Genomic DNA, 18,289 nt, shown 5'->3' with positions numbered 1-18,289 from the left:
AAACCTTCTCCCGCTGGTTTTCCAATGGGCTTGGGCTGCGAGCCAGCCAGCGGAGTTTTACAGCGATTTATAGGTCTTTCTCTCAGCAATCCTGGACATCTTGTGAAACAATAACTGTTGTCATTATGTTATTCCACATTACTCGTCCGGACTCTATTGTTCTGGAGGTGGAGGGGGATCCTAAAGCAAACGGAGAAGAAATTCTTAATAAGGTGAGCAACACGAATTCCGAAGTTAAGTTTTCAAACTTAAGTTTTCTTTGACGGTATTCATTAACTTACCTGCAAAAATACGGTATCACAATTACTGTAATGCAAAATGACATAATCCAACAAGAGATTGGTGTTGAACTTAAGTTGTTAGATGCATTAGAATTTATGTTACAATTGCAAGTAGATCACGTCTTAAAGAGATAGTTCACCCAAAAATAAAATTCGGTCTCAATATACTGTTTCAAACCTATATACCTTTATTTGTTATGTTTAACCCAAAGAAAGATATTTGTAAGAATGTTAGCAATTTTCAGTTCTGTGACATCATCCACTACCATAGGAATTTTATTTTATTATATATTTTGTTGTTCTATTGAACACAAAGTGAAATATTTTGAAGAATTGATTTAGTCACTACCATTACATTTTTCCTACTATGGCACTCAATGATGTCACAGAATTGAAAATTGATAACATTCTTCCAAATATTTTCTCTGTGTTCATCAGAACAGAGTAATTTATACAGTTATGTAATTACGCGAGGGTGAGTAAATGATGACAGAATTTTCATTCTTGTGTGACATTAAGAAAATGTTGGTTTCTTTTGTGTATCTATTTATATACAACCAAATTAATACAAATATGGTTCTGTGCTGTCATACCACATTGCCACTTGACTTAAACGTCCCTTTTATATAGGCTAATGCAACACGTTTTGAAAGGGTAAAAAGAGAGTAAAAGTGGCCAAATATCTTATTCAGATGAGAGCACACATACGTGCATCCAGAAATGATTTTAATGTTTTGTATTTGTTTATTTTTAGGTATGCCAGAAAATGGGAATCATAGAGGTGGATTATTTTGGACTCCAGTTCACCGGTACAAAGGGAGAGATCTTGTGGCTGAATCTCAGAAACAGAATATCTCAACAAGTAGACAACCTGTCTCCCTGCAAACTGAAGCTGCGAGTGAAGTTCTTTGTTGAGCCCCATCTAATACTGCAAGAAGAAACAAGGTAAAGTTATACTTCAGTGAACATCAAATATTTTTGTCATAACCAATAGCACAAGTCCATCCATATGCATCATAATGAAAACTTTATTTTGTCTATCCTGAAAAAAACAAGACGGTCTGTGTTTGCAATATTGTTTGAGTAAGCAGTTCTCTGAAGAACATGAGGCACGTGGGTAATCGTTCTGTTTTTTTTTCATTTGTTTTACTTATGAGCGCAAACAGGAAGTATGTTACACAGATGTCCCAGCAGTGCAGTGGAGTTTTGTCTTTTTACCTTTGACCCACATCTACATTCATCATTCCTATAATGTATCTGGTCTGAGTGGCAGGGAGTTAATAGAGCTGCCTGTTTGTTCTTGAAGCTGGCATGCTTTCAGATAAGGAGTGCCTTTTGTATTTTCACACAATAGAGTAAAAAATCGTTGTCTGGAGGCAATTTAAGCAACGTGGTGTGAGTTCATATGTGGCACATGCATTTGTATATGCATGTCAGGATCTGTTTCATTTTGAGCAATCAAGTTTCAGAAAAGTAACCCTTTGTTCCAGTGTGTGTTCTAGTGTAGTGAAGCGGTTTGATCACGTTGGATGAGTGCTGTTGGTTTGGAGGGTGGGGGTGGGAGGTGTCAGTATGCCTGGCTGTTTTTGAGTTGAAACACGTTGTAATGTGATTCCACCTCTTGAATAATGTTATACAATGGTGGACAAAGATCCAGACCCCTTGTCAGACAGCCTTTGTTATTCTTTTCTATTCTACTTTCTGTCTTTTTACACCACATTCAATAATGCAAACAAATAGTCACTATGGAGGTTGTAGCCATTGTTAAAACAACGTTAATGTTAAAATACAACCTGTTTTTTATTAAATGTGGTCACTTTTTTATGATCTATTCATCATTTGGCAATATATATGTTTGGTCTATGTGTATATACAGTATATAGTGTGTGACTGTATTAGGTTGCTTATGCACAAGTGATTTATGTAGAAGTACGGCATAGAAATATGTGCCAGATGTCACAAGTCTGCTTCTGTTACTCCAGTTCACCGGGTTTAGAGTGAATGAGTTACCCTGGCGTCAAGCCAGCTTTTTTTCAAAGGTTCTGTAGATGTGTGCTGTGTATAACACAACAACAGAGTCTATGCAAATTACAATGTGATTAAAAAAGCTTGCATCACAATACATTTAGTTGGTTTTAAATAATGTTCTTATTATTATGACCTATTATGAATTATTGTTATGTGATTAGAGTGCTCATCTCAGAAGCACTAAGGTCATACTGTTCTGTGAACATACTGTATATGTGGCTAGCCTGAATATATCTTTATATATATCTTATTCATTTGTGCCATCGTTGTGTTCAGCTGTAGTGGAGTTGGCATAGTTTACTCTCTTTAAGTCTATATTTAGCTTGTACTGTTTACACACAGCACATCTAAATAAAAAAATGTGTTTGCAAAGAAATTGACTATACTGACAGTTTGTGATGGAGCGGAATGTTATGGTGTGTTAGGTGTATTAAGATATTTGGAATGATAAAACTGATTTTAAGGTTTAGATGTAAGATGTTTTTATCATTTACTCACCCTCTTGTCATTTCAAACCTGTATGGCTTTCTTTCTTTTGCAGAATATAGAAGATATTTTGCAGAATGTTGGTAACCGAACAACGCCGGTACCTATTGGCTTTCAAACCAACCACCGTCGTTTGGTTCCCAACATTCTTCAAAATATCTTCTTTTATGTAGTGCAGAAGAAAGAAAGTCATACAGGTTTGAAATGACATGAGGCGATTAAATTATGAAAGGTTTCATTTTTGAGTGAACTATCCTTTTAACAAATTTCGTATGTAACGTTTCTCTGCAGACATTTGTTTCTGATGCATGTGAAAGAGGAACTTTTCAAAGGAAGCTTGCGGTTGGACAGGGAGCAGGCAATAGAGCTCTCTGCGCTGTTGGCTCAAGCAGAGTCTGAAGATTACAACCATAACACACCCAAGTACTGCTACTCCCAGATCTATGGTCAAGACCCAAGTCATGACACCATTAACAAGTAAGAACATTTGGAGTTCTCAGTCAGAATAACACAAATTCTCCTTTTCAATGAATGATACAGATAAGGTTTGTTTTGTTTTGTGGAATAAAGGTTGTCTTTATTGTTTTCATAGCATTTATAAGAGGCATAAAGAATTGGAGGGTGTAAGTCAGACTTCCGCGGAATATCAAGCCCTTCAGCTGGTTTCCTCTCTCGGCAACTATGGTGTGGAGTGGCACTCTGCCCATGACTCTGAAGGACAGGAGCTGCTCATTGGGGTTGGACCAGAGGGCCTGTTTGTCTGCAAAACAGATTTCACTCCTGTTAACAGGTACAAATATTTGAGAGCAAGCATCATACAAGTGGCTCAATTATAAATAAGTTCCATGCAATTTGATAAAATGATCTTTTTTTCCCTTTCAGACTCATATACCCAATCATTCAAATGGCCACTCAGTCTGGAAAGAACGTATATGTCACCATCACCAAAGACAATGGGGACAGTGCGGTACATCTATTTAAGTTCATCAGCACCAATGCTGCCAATGGATTATATCGTGCTATCACTGAGATCCATGCTTTCTACAGGTGTATATTACTAGAATTTTATCAGCCTTAAAGTGATAGTTCTGCCAAAAATGAAAATTCTTTCATCATTTACTCACCCTCTTGTACCTGTATCTGTATTACTTTCTTTCTTCGGCAGAACACAACAGAAGATAATTTGAAGAATGTTGGTAATCGAACAGCACTGGCCCCCATGCACATTGTATCAACACAAAACCAATGCAAGTGAATGGGTGCTGGTTAACAACATTTTTCAAAATATCTTTTTGTGTTGTGCGGAAGAAAGTCATACAGGTTTGAAATGTCATGAGGGTGAGTAAATGATGACAGAATTTTTACTTTTGGATGATCTTTACACTTTAACTGGGTGTTTTACAGACACGTTATAAAGTAAACAATTCTTTCAATGATTTTAGTTATTTTTTTCTTTTAAATGCAACTTTACTCCTCAGGTGTGACACGGTAATGAGCACAGTGAAGATGCAATATAGTCGTGACTTCAAGGGTCACCTGGCCTCCCTGTTCCTCAATGAAAGCATTGATCTCGGTAAAAGGTACATCTTCGATATCCAGCGTACATCCAAGGAAGTGTACGACCGTGCCCGACGTGCCCTGTTCAATGCAGGCATGGGTGTCACAGGATGTGGGGGCCCGAGAGATGTCTGCGGACCCTGTCCCTCACCGCGGGCTGAGAGAGACGAGAGGACATGTGTCAGCTGCAGAGAAACTCACGTTCTGAGGGAGAAGCTCCAAAGGCTGCAAGAGGCCCTGACCTGTGCTCTGTGCTGCGAACAAGAGATCAATGCTGCGTTCTGTCCTTGTGGACATATGTTCTGCTGCCACAACTGTGCCGGCCATCTCCAGGTGATTATTGTGTAACTATTATACAAACTATAGAAAATGCCTAAATAATGTATTAATATTGTTCCCATGCTGATCTACAAAACGGATAAATATATTAATGAACCACAATACATTTTTCTTTACATTTTCTATCGTGTCTACCGGTAAATTTTTATTACCTTTGTTTAACATTAGTATTCAATATTGGTGTAACGGTTAAATTTACACACGGTTCGGTTGTGTCACGGTTTCTGTTCGGTTTGTGCTATGATCAGAGTAGCCACTACTGACAAATTAAAATAAGATCAAATAATCAAGCTACAAGTAACAGCACTCTTTGACTTTTAACAGATAGCAGGAATATGCTGCTGTCGATTTAAGAGGAACGCAACGTTCCAGTACACAGATACTGTACACATTGTTTGTCGTCTGTTTACTTAAGACATAACCTGCCATGATTTTTAAGATACTCGGCAAGTTGACCTACTTCATGTGTGAATTTTTCCGTGACATTAAAGCCTGAGACTTTCCTTGTGCTCTCTTCGGATCTTCTCTCAGCGCGCGACTTAAATGTTTAATTTTGCAAAGGCTCGAACGAGTTTAGTTTAAACAGGAACACGTGCAGCTCAGGTCTTACCTTCACTCGCGCGCTCACAACACCCGGGTGATGAAAGCATAAATGACTGTTCATATTATAGCATACGTCAATCGTATTGAAATTTGTCTACGTTATTTGAGCTGTTGTCTACCATATTATGAATGCGTTGTCAGATTAAGATGAACCGCGGTCCGAGCGCGTGCCGAACCGTTGGTGGAGAACCGTTCGGTAACGAGAACCGTTACACCCATAGTATTCAATCAACTAGCACAAACCATGCATCATTTGAAAGCTAATACAATTGACATTCACGTTTTTAACTTGTTTTTGAAATCAATCAAATGTTAGGTGCGCTTATACATAGAACAGGATTGATAGCCAGATACTGTGTCTTTAAATTTCAAATGAAATTTTTCATGCTTGTGCCAAATTGTCCAGTTAAACTAATAATTAAAAGTACACACAGTTTCTTCTTGATGTGTCCATCAACCATCAGTGTCTGTTAAAAGATCTTCATAGTGAGAAAATCTCCATTTTCAGCTTATGACCCCTTCACCCCCTGACATCATAGTGTTTTATCACTAGTACATAAAATAGCCAGCTATATTGAAAAGTTGAAACAACACATTAACTAATTTAAGTTTTAGCATGACTACGGCAGATAAAAGAAGTCTAAATATTTATATTTTACTCTTGTTTTTTATCAGTATTGCCCAGTGTGTCGCTCAGTAGTGGACCGTGTTCAGCACATCTATTTACCCACCTGTGCCAGTCTGCTTACCCTGGCAGAGGTCAAAACTGCATACAGTGCACCCAGAGGGACTGCCACCTCAGAGGATTAGCTATGAAGAAAAGACCTGCCAAATGTAACACAAATAACTCCTGCACATCGCACATGGACCAGTACACTGTTGGCCACACTCTTTTAAAAATATAGAAGATATGTTATGATTAAATATTTGATATAGTCAGCTAAACTGTATTGAGTGAGGCTGACTGTCGATACCTCAGGAATATTTTTTTCAGGTTTGGAACAACCTAAGGATGAGTAAATGATGACAGATTTTTCATTTTTTGGTGAACTATCCTTTAAATATCACTGTCATTTTCAAAGTGTGGAGACAGACATTGTAAATTTTTGTAGACAGACATTGTAAAATGCATAAAAATGTATTTTGGTAGATATTATGTTAGGATACAACACTGTTGTGTACTAGATGTACTACTGTAATTCTTCTGTGAACCACAAAATACCATAGTTATATATTTTATATGCTTTTTCTTAAATTCATGATTTTTTTCCTATTTATTTTAAGATTTTAGCAAACATTTAAAAGTTGACTATGTTGCAAATTCTAAATGCAAAGTAACCACACATGTATAGTTAACACTCCACATATATTTTAGCAAAATGGGATTTTACAGGTGTTTTATATATATGATCCGTTATATACGATGACATTTTTGGTTTTAAAATATGTCAAAAATACATTTCACTACATTTAGAAAGAGATTCTATTTACACTGCAGCAAGTATTCAAAAACACATATTAAATTATCATATCCTTTTTGGTATAAAATAAAAGGTTATTAAACACCAATAAGTTGTTCTTGCACTGGGGCTATTCTTCATGAAGCTTTGTGTGTTTACACGAGCTTTATTTGTTGGTTGGTTTGTTAACTTACCCGTCTGTCATAACTTTCCATGCCTGTTATTTGCACCCTAATTCATACAGAGTGGAAAGCCATACACTCCATTTTTGTCATAGCCCATTTGAAAAAAGATGTATTATTTAATTATAAAGGTCTTTATAATTGATCTTTAAGAAATTATATTATATAAACTCTGAGCTTCGGGCATTAGTAGTATGACACTAGAGCTGTAAAGATATTTTTCCTCTAACAAGTACTAAGTCCACACAATTGTTTTTGTGTCAGAGCTTTACTGTACAGTAAACTCCTTTATGCACGTACTGTACTGATATACTGTATGTGTAATTGCACTGATATGTGTTACTGTACCTACATTGTCATACCTGCATTTTATCATGACTCTGGACAGTCTTGAAAAGTACAATTGATAAGCATTGCCATTGGGTTTAACATTTGTATGCATTTGAGAATTGTTTTCTGATACTTCATACTGTTGCACATACGGTTTCTTTATAGGTCATTGCCATTTGCCAGATTTCTTAAATATACTGTTTTAAAACATCTATAAACAGATTTAACTTATAATAATTTTGATTAAAAACACATAGTTAGCAATTGATATAATTATCTTTTATTAAGATTATAAATTGTTATTTAAAAAATGTACATTTACAGCACCTGCACTACTGTACTATAGTGGGAGGTTCTGTTAAGTGGGAGACTGGAACACTGTGCAAAATGCTCTCTGTAAATAGATCTACTATGTGTAGACTATAGACTCACAGACAAACCTACAGGCCAAAGTTCATAAGGCATTTTTGTGCAAAGCTATACTTTGAGACCTCAGGTAGCACACTGCTTTTGAGAATGTGTGTTCAGTGGTTGTCAAAGAGTGTTGGCTGGGGGTTTATGTAAGACATTAGTCTGCCAGTAGGTTATTGTCTCAGGAGTGCTCTTATCTTTATGCTCGATTCTATCACTGTGACATGGGGCAGTCATTTTATTGAGTCACTCTGTCAACCTTTAGGCATTTTTGCCTTTATGTGCATGTATAAAGGATGAATACAAATTGTATAATCAGCATGTCAGGGTTCGAGCAGAATCTTATCTGCGAGATTGGATGATTTAAGTATATATCCATATCATCCAAAGTCAAGTCGTGGTGCATCAAATGAAAGAGGCAGCTAAAATTGGCACAGTATTTTATTCGAGTGATTATACAGATACAATAGATTTGAACTATACAGGAAGTCATTGAACTGGACATATTTGCCAAAAGTCAAGTCCAATCATGTTCCCTTCCATTTCATAAAAATTAAAACAGCTCTAACTACAAAACTTGCAAGCACCACCAAAGTAATGACCACTGACTCCACGGAACAGTCCTGGATGCTCTGTTCACATAAACACAGCACAGTTAGAAAAGTTGAGGTTAACTTTTGTCATCATTGCTTTTTGTCAGTTTGTACAAAAGGAGCTTTCCAAAGAATGAGAAAAATATCACAGGTACAACGAGTCACACAAATATAGTACTTTACACTGAATATATTTAAGAAAACGAGAAATCAGTTATGTGCTATTTTTTAAGGTGTCACTCTGGTGATTGAGGTTTAACGGAAGGTAAAAGATCTACCCCAGAACGACAATATTCAAAACGGAAACAACAAGATCAGTGACTGCATGTGTTCTGTGTAGGTCAATCTTTAGACGTCAAGTTTGGTCTCCCAACCCATAATGAGGCCTTTTGCTATTGCTAGAACTATTCCTGGCTATACATCATAGAGCCATATGCCTATACATACGGCAAAATTCGGACTGTCTTTGGATATATATTCTTTTTTTAAAAGCCATGTTGTTGATGCCCAGCCTTGTACATACAACAGAATGTTGCATTTTCCATACAAACACATTTTAGAAGCAAGCACATGAGCTACATTCACAACTTGTCATGCTTTTTTATACATTGGGTGCATGTACAGTGATGGGCTGTAGAGGGAGCAATAGTCATCCAGTTAGTTTCCATGAATCACAGCACTGGGGCAAAGTGAACTCCAGCTCAGTTTCATTCGTAACTCTGAATGGTTCTTGCAAAAATGAATACAGGAACAAAAACAGTCATTGGGCCAGTTTCTCAACCTGAGAATGCAGTTTGACTGAAGCCTTTATGCCTTCAAGTGGTTGACATTTATCTTAATAATATATTTGATGTAGCCTAGAGAAACAATGCCTTTATGCCTTCAAGTCAGGTTGAAAAATTAAAAAATACCGGACTATTTTCAATGAAGTTCTCCACAGAGATTTAAATGTAAATAGCTACCAAGGGAAAAGAGAGAGAGAACAATGCTACATATGAAGCAAAGAACAATCCAGACACACAGACACTTTTGTAATGGTTTCTAGTCTAATCATAATCATAACGCTGAGCTTTTTACTGCCTTACTAATATCACCATTTCAATAGACTGCATTGAACATATTGTAGCTGCATGTAAATGCTGGTTGCTGATCAACCATCCCTTTAATGTCTCTCTTTCCTTGTCCTCTCTCTTCAAAAGTGCATAAACCTATCCAAATAGGAATGAATGTGCAATCGAGCATAACTTCTACTATATGAGGTCTATTGTGATTCCATCTGAATGTTACTCTTGACACACAACAATGCCTTTATGTGACTTCTGCTGACAACCACACATAACAGAATGTATAGCATTTAGATGAACCACAGAGCTGGCAATATGAAGTCTCCATACATATACATTGGCTTTAATCTACTTTAATATAATATAATCTACTTGTGCAAATTGCAAAAAATATATGTATTCAAATACTTTTTCTGACTGTATAACAGCACTTAAATGTATTAAGCAGTCAGAAAAGTTGTTTCATGCACAAAAAGCATTTGAAAACAATTCCATAAGGCTTTTAATTATATTTATGGAATATAATATAGCAATTATATCCATTATTTAAAATAGTTTTTAACCTTATCTTTAATTGCGAATGTATTCAATTAATTTCTTGTTTAATATGAACAGCACAGCAAAGATCAAAAAGTAAAGAAAATAGATTAAAATAGTTATTTAACATTCAGCTTTTGGGTTGTCACGTTTGTTTGTTTGTTTGTTTGTTTTTATTTAGAATAACTCTGTGGGTGGGTACAGTGAAGCATTTTATACCACTCTTGACACACTGCTAAGTGTAAAGAAACCAAAATGTGTAATACTGTCAAATCTTACAATGACCTACATTAGGCTGATAGAGAAACTTTGATACAAACAAATATGAGGTTGTGACTTTATTTTGTCCACTAAAAACATTTAGAAATGTATATTCAACCTATTTTCAACGGTAGAAATATTGACAAGAGTACAACATAGTGTACAGACTGTTCTTCCACCTACTTCACAGGCTCTTTTATCCTATTTCAAAGAAATCTTGAGATTTACATACCATGAAACAGAACATACAAGTGTACTGTTAAATTTTACTGTGCATTTGATCTGAATGATTTCTAAAACAGGTCAGATTTCAATACTAAAGGATGCTACCAAAATATTTTTTGTTGTGTCCTAAAGAGAGAGTTCATTATTGCAGCTGTATTAAGAAAGGCCCAAAATACTTAAAAAAAATATCTAAATGAGCAGCGCATTTCACTTAGAATGGTGTAATGCACAAAATGACTACCGGCACTCAAAACTGTCTGTCACTATAGTAACAAAACAGAGGTGGGAATTTTTCCATCCATCCAGTAATTCATTCACTTCCCTTCCCTTTCTTGACAGTGCTAATATTCTGACTTGAGTGGAAACTTCTCTTCACATTGCCATATTGACGATGTGAAGATTTATCAAAGGCTTTCTCACTCACAACTGAAATCACAGATTTGATCAAGCCTTCTACTTGGGCAATGTGTTAAATGCATATATGAGGTATGTGAAAGCTCAGTATTGCATATCTAGAAGACTAATAACTGTTGAATTCAAACCATACTAAATCATTGAACATTCAATGTTGAATATTCGTGCTGTACTTGAGCTTGGTCTATTGGGGACGGTAACAATTGGAAGGTGCCTTCTGTCAAGAAAATAATACTCATCGCTCATGATCATACTCACACAAATAATTTATCTCACTGTTACCCTTTTGCCACCAATCCTCGTAACAGTCCTCATCCAGTAAGGCCCTGATTATGATACCTAACAAGAGACTAAACACAAAACACACAGCAGGCTGAGAAAATTTAACTATATTATACTCACAAACCTAAAATCAACAACCCAAAATTGTAAAGCTGATTAAAAAAGTTTGACAACTCCAATAATCACACACATTCTAGTGTAAAATGAGCATTACAGTAACCTGGATACGAGTGTCACAGGAAATCAAAATGTGAATCTTGTCTCTGTTTGATTGTGGGTCTATGGCAGTAATGGGGAATGTTTTGTGGGTCTCTGTGTAGTTGAAGCAAAGCATTTTCTTGGACACCAAGCAAACATACTTTATTCAATTAATCAAAACTGTCATCACTTGAAGTCTGGATTAGTTGAGTAAGGCTATAATTGTATGTCTTGGTTGTAAGTGACCCATTTGCTCAACCCAGTTCAGAGGCCCCTCAGGAACCTGTTCTGGAGTGGCCCTCAATGCTGACCTTTAGCTGGTGTGTGAGAAAGGAAAATTTGGGTAAAATCTGAGGGTCCTCCTGTGACTTTGTCACTTCCCCTCTTTCTGGGGCAGACCATCTCCTCTTGCGGCTAACTGCTCTGTCAGCACCAGATGTGTATGTCTTTACTGCCTGGTCCTGGTTGTTCACCATTGTCTGAAGGCTTACGCCACCATTGTTTGAGAGTGTCAAAACGTTTCCAGGGTTAAAAGCCTCGGTCAGTGTTCCTGTAAAACTGTTCTCCTCTCCTGATGTAAGTTTACATCCCCTGTTACGACTCTCCATCTGGGTTGGTCTATCATAAGTTGGCCCATTGCTTTTGGCTGCTTTTACATGAGTGCTGTTGTGTTTCATCACAGAGTCTGAAAAGTAATCTTTCTTTTGAATGGTGTTTTTTAAGCTTTTAAGAGTGAGAGAGATACAAACATCACCCACAGAGAGTTTGGCACAAGACAGCGCTAGCAACTGGGTAGTGCGGTCAGGGCAACAAGACGACCAACCTTGACCAAACACAAAGAAAGGATATTCCAGCAGTACTTCTACACACACCTAAAATGAAAAAACAAAACATGTTTAATAAACTTCACTTCTTAAAGTGAATTCTATGGGAAACAAACCCATGAGCTTAGGATTACTTGTGCCAAGTTCTACAAAAATATCTTGTCTCAAAAAGCATCAGGACTAAAAGAAAACTGACTCACCTGTGCCTTGTTTTCCCCCACTGAGAATTGTATGATAACAGCATTGGGTGTTCGGCTGCACTCTATGCGCTCCACAGTGCTAGAGTCGATTTTCAGTTCTCCGCTCACCTCTGCGCTCTGTACAAAGTCCTCTGTCCGCAGATCCTCCACACGCTTCAGCTCGCCATCTGCCAATTGGATAATAGAGCCCTTCATGAAAAACGGTGGAAGGCCTGCTGATGGTGATGACGGAGAGCTGTGAGGACTCGTGGATGCTGGAGGTGTTATGGGAACTGGAGATCCCACTACATTTGCTGAAAGAACAGGCAACTGTATTTGGGTCGGACTTTGAATGATACAGGGTGCATGACTTGCATCAGACCCTGTGTTGTCTTTGCCATTAGACAGGACTGCGGCTGCAGGTGGGGATGTATTGATGAAGGACTGATGCAGAGCTGTTGATGCATTGGCTAGGCTGGGGATGACAGAACAGCGGGTTACCTCGGGTTCAGCGGCAGATGGATTGATGTTAGTAGCACTGACTGGAATGAGCAGGGAAGGGCTGCCTGAGATCACCACGTGCTGGGGCAGGTTGGTCTGGTAACCAGCCACTGCTTGCTGGGCCCCACTAGCAGGACTAGTTATGTAGCCAATAATTGGGAGCTGCGTGGCAGAGTAAAGGCTGGTTGGGAGCTCCTGTTGAGGAGTGTTGTGAGGAGCCTGTAGGAAAGTGTGCGAGGAGATTGTGGAGGCTGGAGATACCTGGTGATCTGAGGATGCAAGAGCAGACACTCTGGTTATCTGCTTGCCTAGGCAGAAGCCTCCTCTCTCAGTAAGCTGCAAAGATGAATGCTCTTTACCCAAAATGCTTCGGAGCTCTGAGTTACTGCTTGCTGCAAGGTGGCTACTGGATACCAACATCACAGATGTCTGCAGCCCTGCTCTGTCATGAGAGCTGTAGTCTGCCGGGAGCAGAACCTGAGCTTGGGTCTGGAGGCCGAAGTTGTGATTTTGCTTGTGGTTCTGGTCAGCCTCTTGTTGGCTGGAGATTCTTTTGGCCATAGTAGTAGTGTTTTTGACCATAGTAAACTCTCCAAGGGCACCATTCTGCAGCTCTCTGGGATGGGAGTCTGGTTGCTTTGCAATGAAGCCATCCGTGTAGTGTAGCACCACTTGAGAGGGTGCGAGAGCCAAGCCATGAGGGGAAAGAACAGCAGAGTGTGGATGGATTTGATGGGGCAACTGAGCAGTAGGGGAAGAAACTGTTAAACCCAGTGGGGCACTCTCCACCTGGATGCATTGACTATGTGAAACATTTGGTACAGTGGAAATTACATGTTGACCGTGTGATTCGATGCTGGAAGCTTGGGAGATGACAGCTGTGGTAGCCAAGACCTCGTGGGGTGTCCTCCGTGGCTGTATTGGACTGGTTGTGGATGGTACAATCTGAGAAGAAATGTAACTTGTATAGGGGCCTATGAGCTGGAGATTGGGGGGAAGTTGTGTATACTGGACGGAGCCTATGGTTTGAGGAAGGCTAGTGGAGAGAACAGTAGGATTGGCTGTTAGCACCGTAGGCCCAGAAAAGACTCCTCTGTATGTGGAGCTACTGGAAGAGATTGAAAACCCAGCAGATGTAGTCGTTGGAGGATATTCTGTCACCACCGTGAGTGGTTTATTTGATGGTGTGGGGCTGTCAGGCTCAGCACTGTCACTGCCTGCATTGTGGGGGACGTGGGCCATGCTAGCCATGGTAGCAACGCTAGCTAGCCAAGCCAAATTCTCTCCACTCTGGCTCTCACTTACAGCAGCTGACACCAGCACCTGCTTCTCTTCTAGAGCTAGGATCTCCCGCTTCTTTGGCGGAAGGCACTCATTACTGCGCTCCTGGTTAGACTTCATGGTCTTGGAGCTTTTCCCGTATTTTAATGACACGTCTTGATCAGGATGTGTTAAAGTAGAATTCAGTTGTCAAGATTTTCATTATTCTACAGCTTTGCTCCTGATTGATCACACTCTTGGCCATTGTCATGTCTCTTCTGATAAAGTAATCCAGGGGCTTCATGTGGAATCATCTTTTGGGGTTATTGGTCCTAACCTGCACCGGACAGACAGAAACACAACAGTTACACAGCAAATAATATTCTTACCTTAAAGAGATACATCAGTTCCCCAAAATGAAAATTCTATCATCATTCATTCACCCTCATGTAGTTTAAAATCTGTGTATGACTCTTTTGTCTATAGAAAATATAGGAAGATAAATGTCTCTTTTGTTTTGAGTCTTGCTTTTAAATGCCCTTAAAAATCTTTCTCTCCCACAACATCTGCTTAAATATAATGAAATTACAACATTTCATCAAAATAAACCACTGATTGTTGTCAATGAAGAATATGCTTTTTGGAAGCACTATGGTGTAATAACGTCATCTACCAGCAGAGGCCAACTTGCCCGGCTAACACGACCAAACCATGACCCCTCTGATAAACCTACAGGAATATATGACAGACCTCCTTTTGATTTTCTATGGATGGGCAACGTAAACCACCATTTATGCATTTAGAAAGAAAACATCTCATTTTGATCCTGCAACAATACTCATTTGCTCATACTCATGCTGACACTATTTGATCAAAAGCTAAATATATTGAAATAGGTTTCCTCACGGACTCATACAATGAGCATGTCTGCATCATCTAATGCAAATTCAAAAACTCTAAATGGATCAAGCTCATAATGTTTCCATATAAATCCATATACATGTATGAGGTTAGCATGAGGCGAGAGTGTGTTGACACAAAAAAGACAAAGGAAGCGAGAGAGACAGACATAGACAGACAGTGAGAGAGATAGAAAACACTGGCTCTCCTGACCCACATTGAGCTCTGCCTGCAAGCAAACGTGGTTATTGAGTTAGAGTATAACGGTGGAGAAGGAAGAGCAAGAGAGAGAGAGAGAAAGAGGGAGGGAGATATATCTTCACCACAGTAGATCTGCACCAATCACTGTCCTACTTTCCTCTGCTACAGCTTACACCACACACAACCATTAAATGGCTCGGTCTATTGTACACAGAGCACAATACACGCGAACATCATCAGCATATCCCTTGGACTAACACACACTTATGCATATGTGATTTGGTGCAGAGAGCGCACGTATGAGAGAACAATAGAATTATTGTACATACTCTGTACATACATATTGTTTCATTCAGCTATATCATTCCATGCATTCAGAAGCAACAGTAAGAAACATGCTTATGAAATGTTGCAATATTATTGGGTTTAAACCAGATGAAAATTATAAACACTGAAAATGCAGACAGATTTTATTGTTTGCCAATAACCTAATAATAATTGTTTTAATAGGATGGCAACTCGCAAAACACAGCACAATGTCACTATCACAATAAAACATAAAATCTTGAATTTATTATTTGCACTGGCATTTGTGTTTCTAATGTGTCCTACAGCACTTGCCATTAGTAAACAGTTTGCTGAATATATCATATGTTTATGTATAGTGGTACTTCAGATAGAAAGTAAGAGCATTTCACAAATGCTTTATTTACACACATTATGTATGCATGAAGCCTGTCGCACTAGATGCTGTATTTGTCTGGTGAAATCCACAGCAATTCAAAATAATTAACCCAAACTACTTCTCCAAGCCAATACCGCTGCTCACACACAATGCTGCTCATTTCTGTTTTATTTCTGCTAGCGACCTATCCAGTGTCATAGATCTATAGTCCATGTCAAGCACAGATGGATTTTCTATTGCAAAGCCCCCCCCCCCCTCATAGTGTGAGTAGCCAGAAAGATTAACAACCTGAAGTATCCATATAGTTCTTTTAACAGTCGATCTTATGCTCCGCAGGCCCAATGCAGTTTAGATGGGATCAATACACAACACAGTCATATGAATAAACACACCCACAAAAATACATTTAACAGATGATGTCTTGTTGACACAAACCGATGACTGAATAACCCTGTGCTGTAATATTAATAATATGTTTTCTATGCACAATAAAGTTAATTCCATGTGCGGTATATCAACGTTAATGCAGGAACATAAAAACACTCACAGGGTGCTGTGACACCTTTTCAATGATGTCATCTCAGAGCGAACCGGAGAAAACTGACGATTACGTCCACAGATACAAACATTGAAGCTCTCAAATTAAATACTCATATTAATGACCTTAAAAAACATGCTGAATAATTTTTATTCGTCACTGTAGTACTGTCTGCAAGAAGCTCCTCGCTGCACTTTACGACCTTTAAAACAGGCACCTGTCCCTTTAAGAGGCAGTCTAGGGAGTCCTAAGCTAGACATGAATCCAAACAGAGCTGTTGCTGCCTTTACAATGACTAAAGCCTGTTTCTCTGCTCTCTCTCTCCCTATAAGCAAAATAGCACATTATACAGAATGACACATTTACACATAATTGGACATAGTGTGCAACTATTTCTGCAATGCATGATGACTGTAGATACCTATAATAATCACGGGAACACATTCACATAATGGCTGAAAATAGTATGTAGAAGTGAACATAAGCACATATTCCATGTAATGATTTCCTATCTTTAATATGAGCCTTACCTTTCTTTAACAACTCTCTCTCTCTCTGCACTATAAGTGTAACTCACTCTACCCACTGGCAAGCTGTCCTTTGTCCAGGTTTAGCTCTGCTATCAGGTCACACACACAATCCTCTGATTAAGATTTGCTTCCATGTCCAGTGTTCCTCCCGTCCGGACTCTCCTCTGCTTCCTTTGATGATCGCTCGCAGGGCTGAGGGTAAAGGAAGTCCCCTTGTCTGTGCTGTTTCACTAGCCCTACGTGTGAGAGCTATAGCGTATGTTATGCAAGGCAAATAGACTGCCAGCTCTCTCTCGCTCTCCCACCCTCTCTTGCTCCTCACACACGCACATACACACACAGTGCTCTGGAGAGCACGGCTCCTCCCCCCCCAGTCAGCCTCAGCAGCCTCATCAGGTATTCATTCAAAAAACACACTCCACTTGGCAGGGCGCCCAGACTACGCACACATGGAGAGAGAGAGAGAGAGAGAGAGAGAGAGAGAGGTTGAAGGAGAGAGGAAGAAACATTTTGAGCAACGAGGCAAACACACTTGGATTGCACAATACAAGAGCCGGCTCACATTTACCACAACACACTCGTAGAAAACAGCAAAAAATAAAATATATACATAAATATATGCAAAGGTTTTCTGACATGCAGCGTGTTGTCTCTCTCTCAAGGACTAATTATTTCCTCTCAAAGGAAAACGAATTTGCCCATATCTGCCTTCCCACCATTACGTGTGATGTGAGAGTAAGCACATTTGCATACAGGCCTTGCCTCAGATAACCTCCTCGACACCAATACACTTCTCTGATATAGACATATAAAGCCCTCTATACTTACTATTCGGAGACTATTTTCAAATAAACAAAACACAGATTATTCACGGACAAACAAACATCCATACCCTTACATAATCACAAACCAGGCCTTTGCATGCTAGATTACGCATGCAAAGCAGTTGTAACACCCTAAGGGGGACCCGTGTACAAATAGACATCACGCTCTCCGTCGTGCTCACTCTCATTCTAACACAAGCATACAAAAATGTTATCTGCATGCACAACCTTTGGGGAGACCGAAAAACACTGTGTTGAAAACACGTGCTTGTCAACAAGGAGAAATGCTGGAAACATGAAAACTCCATCAGCAATGTGTAACCTCTAATATTAGCCTGCTAGTTTACTCTCTCTCTCTCTCTCTCTCTCTCTCTCTCTCCTCTCTCTATCTGAGTAGATCTCTGTACCAAATTGAATGTGTTTGCCAAGCCACAGGCCCATAGCCAAAAAAAGCTCACTTCAAAAACTCAGCAGATATTAGCCAAATCATGGTTCAGTATGTGTCATTCACTCACAAAAATAATCTAATTTTAAAGGGATAGTTAAACCGAAATGTAAAATTCTGTTATCATTTATTCACCCTCATGCTGTTAAAA

General features: G+C 38.9%; 2 protein-coding genes across 3 annotated transcripts; one reads left to right on the top strand and one right to left on the bottom strand.

Annotated features, from left to right (window-relative positions):
• Positions 1–32: 32 nt before the first annotated feature.
• Positions 33–7,527, top strand: mylipb (myosin regulatory light chain interacting protein b). Its single transcript, XM_079468815.1, has 7 exons — positions 33–212; positions 1,036–1,226; positions 3,087–3,272; positions 3,388–3,585; positions 3,678–3,842; positions 4,274–4,685; positions 5,970–7,527. The coding sequence occupies exons 1-7, from the start codon at positions 126–128 to the stop codon at positions 6,102–6,104; spliced, it is 1,374 nt and encodes a 457-aa protein (XP_079324941.1). The 5' UTR covers positions 33–125; the 3' UTR covers positions 6,105–7,527.
• A 580-nt stretch (positions 7,528–8,107) lies between these two features.
• On the bottom strand, positions 8,108–17,181 carry atxn1b (ataxin 1b). 2 transcript variants are annotated; one of them, XM_079468794.1, is made up of 4 exons: positions 16,870–17,178; positions 12,276–14,352; positions 12,010–12,123; positions 10,198–11,121 (listed from the first exon to the last, which is right to left on the bottom strand). In XM_079468794.1, exons 2-4 carry the CDS (start codon positions 14,154–14,156, stop codon positions 11,083–11,085), a joined length of 2,034 nt encoding a protein of 677 aa, XP_079324920.1. In that variant the 5' UTR covers positions 14,157–14,352; positions 16,870–17,178; the 3' UTR covers positions 10,198–11,082. The 2 variants fall into 2 exon arrangements, with proteins under 2 accessions (XP_079324919.1, XP_079324920.1); XM_079468793.1 differs by having other exon boundaries at positions 8,108–12,123; positions 16,870–17,181.
• Between the last annotated feature and the right edge of the window lie 1,108 nt (positions 17,182–18,289).

The sequence above is a fragment of the Barbatula barbatula genome (genome assembly GCF_947034865.1).
Source record: "Barbatula barbatula genome assembly, chromosome: 12".
Taxonomy (NCBI): Eukaryota; Metazoa; Chordata; class Actinopteri; order Cypriniformes; family Nemacheilidae; genus Barbatula; species Barbatula barbatula.
This window is presented reverse-complemented; position numbering and strand designations above follow the sequence as displayed.

What these genes read in the sequence shown, in the direction of transcription:
- atxn1b (XM_079468793.1), bottom strand. Translation starts at nt 14,156, where the DNA reads ATGAAGTCTAACCAGGAGCGCAGTAATGAGTGCCTTCCGCCAAAGAAG. An exon ending in TGGGGGAAAACAAGGCACAG is followed by an intron (nt 12,124 to 12,275) that starts GTGAGTCAGTTT and finishes TTTTCATTTTAG; the next exon opens with GTGTGTGTAGAAGTACTGCT.
- mylipb (XM_079468815.1), top strand. Translation starts at nt 126, where the DNA reads ATGTTATTCCACATTACTCGTCCGGACTCTATTGTTCTGGAGGTGGAG. An exon ending in GAGAAGAAATTCTTAATAAG is followed by an intron (nt 213 to 1,035) that starts GTGAGCAACACG and finishes GTTTATTTTTAG; the next exon opens with GTATGCCAGAAAATGGGAAT. An exon ending in ATACTGCAAGAAGAAACAAG is followed by an intron (nt 1,227 to 3,086) that starts GTAAAGTTATAC and finishes GTTTCTCTGCAG; the next exon opens with ACATTTGTTTCTGATGCATG.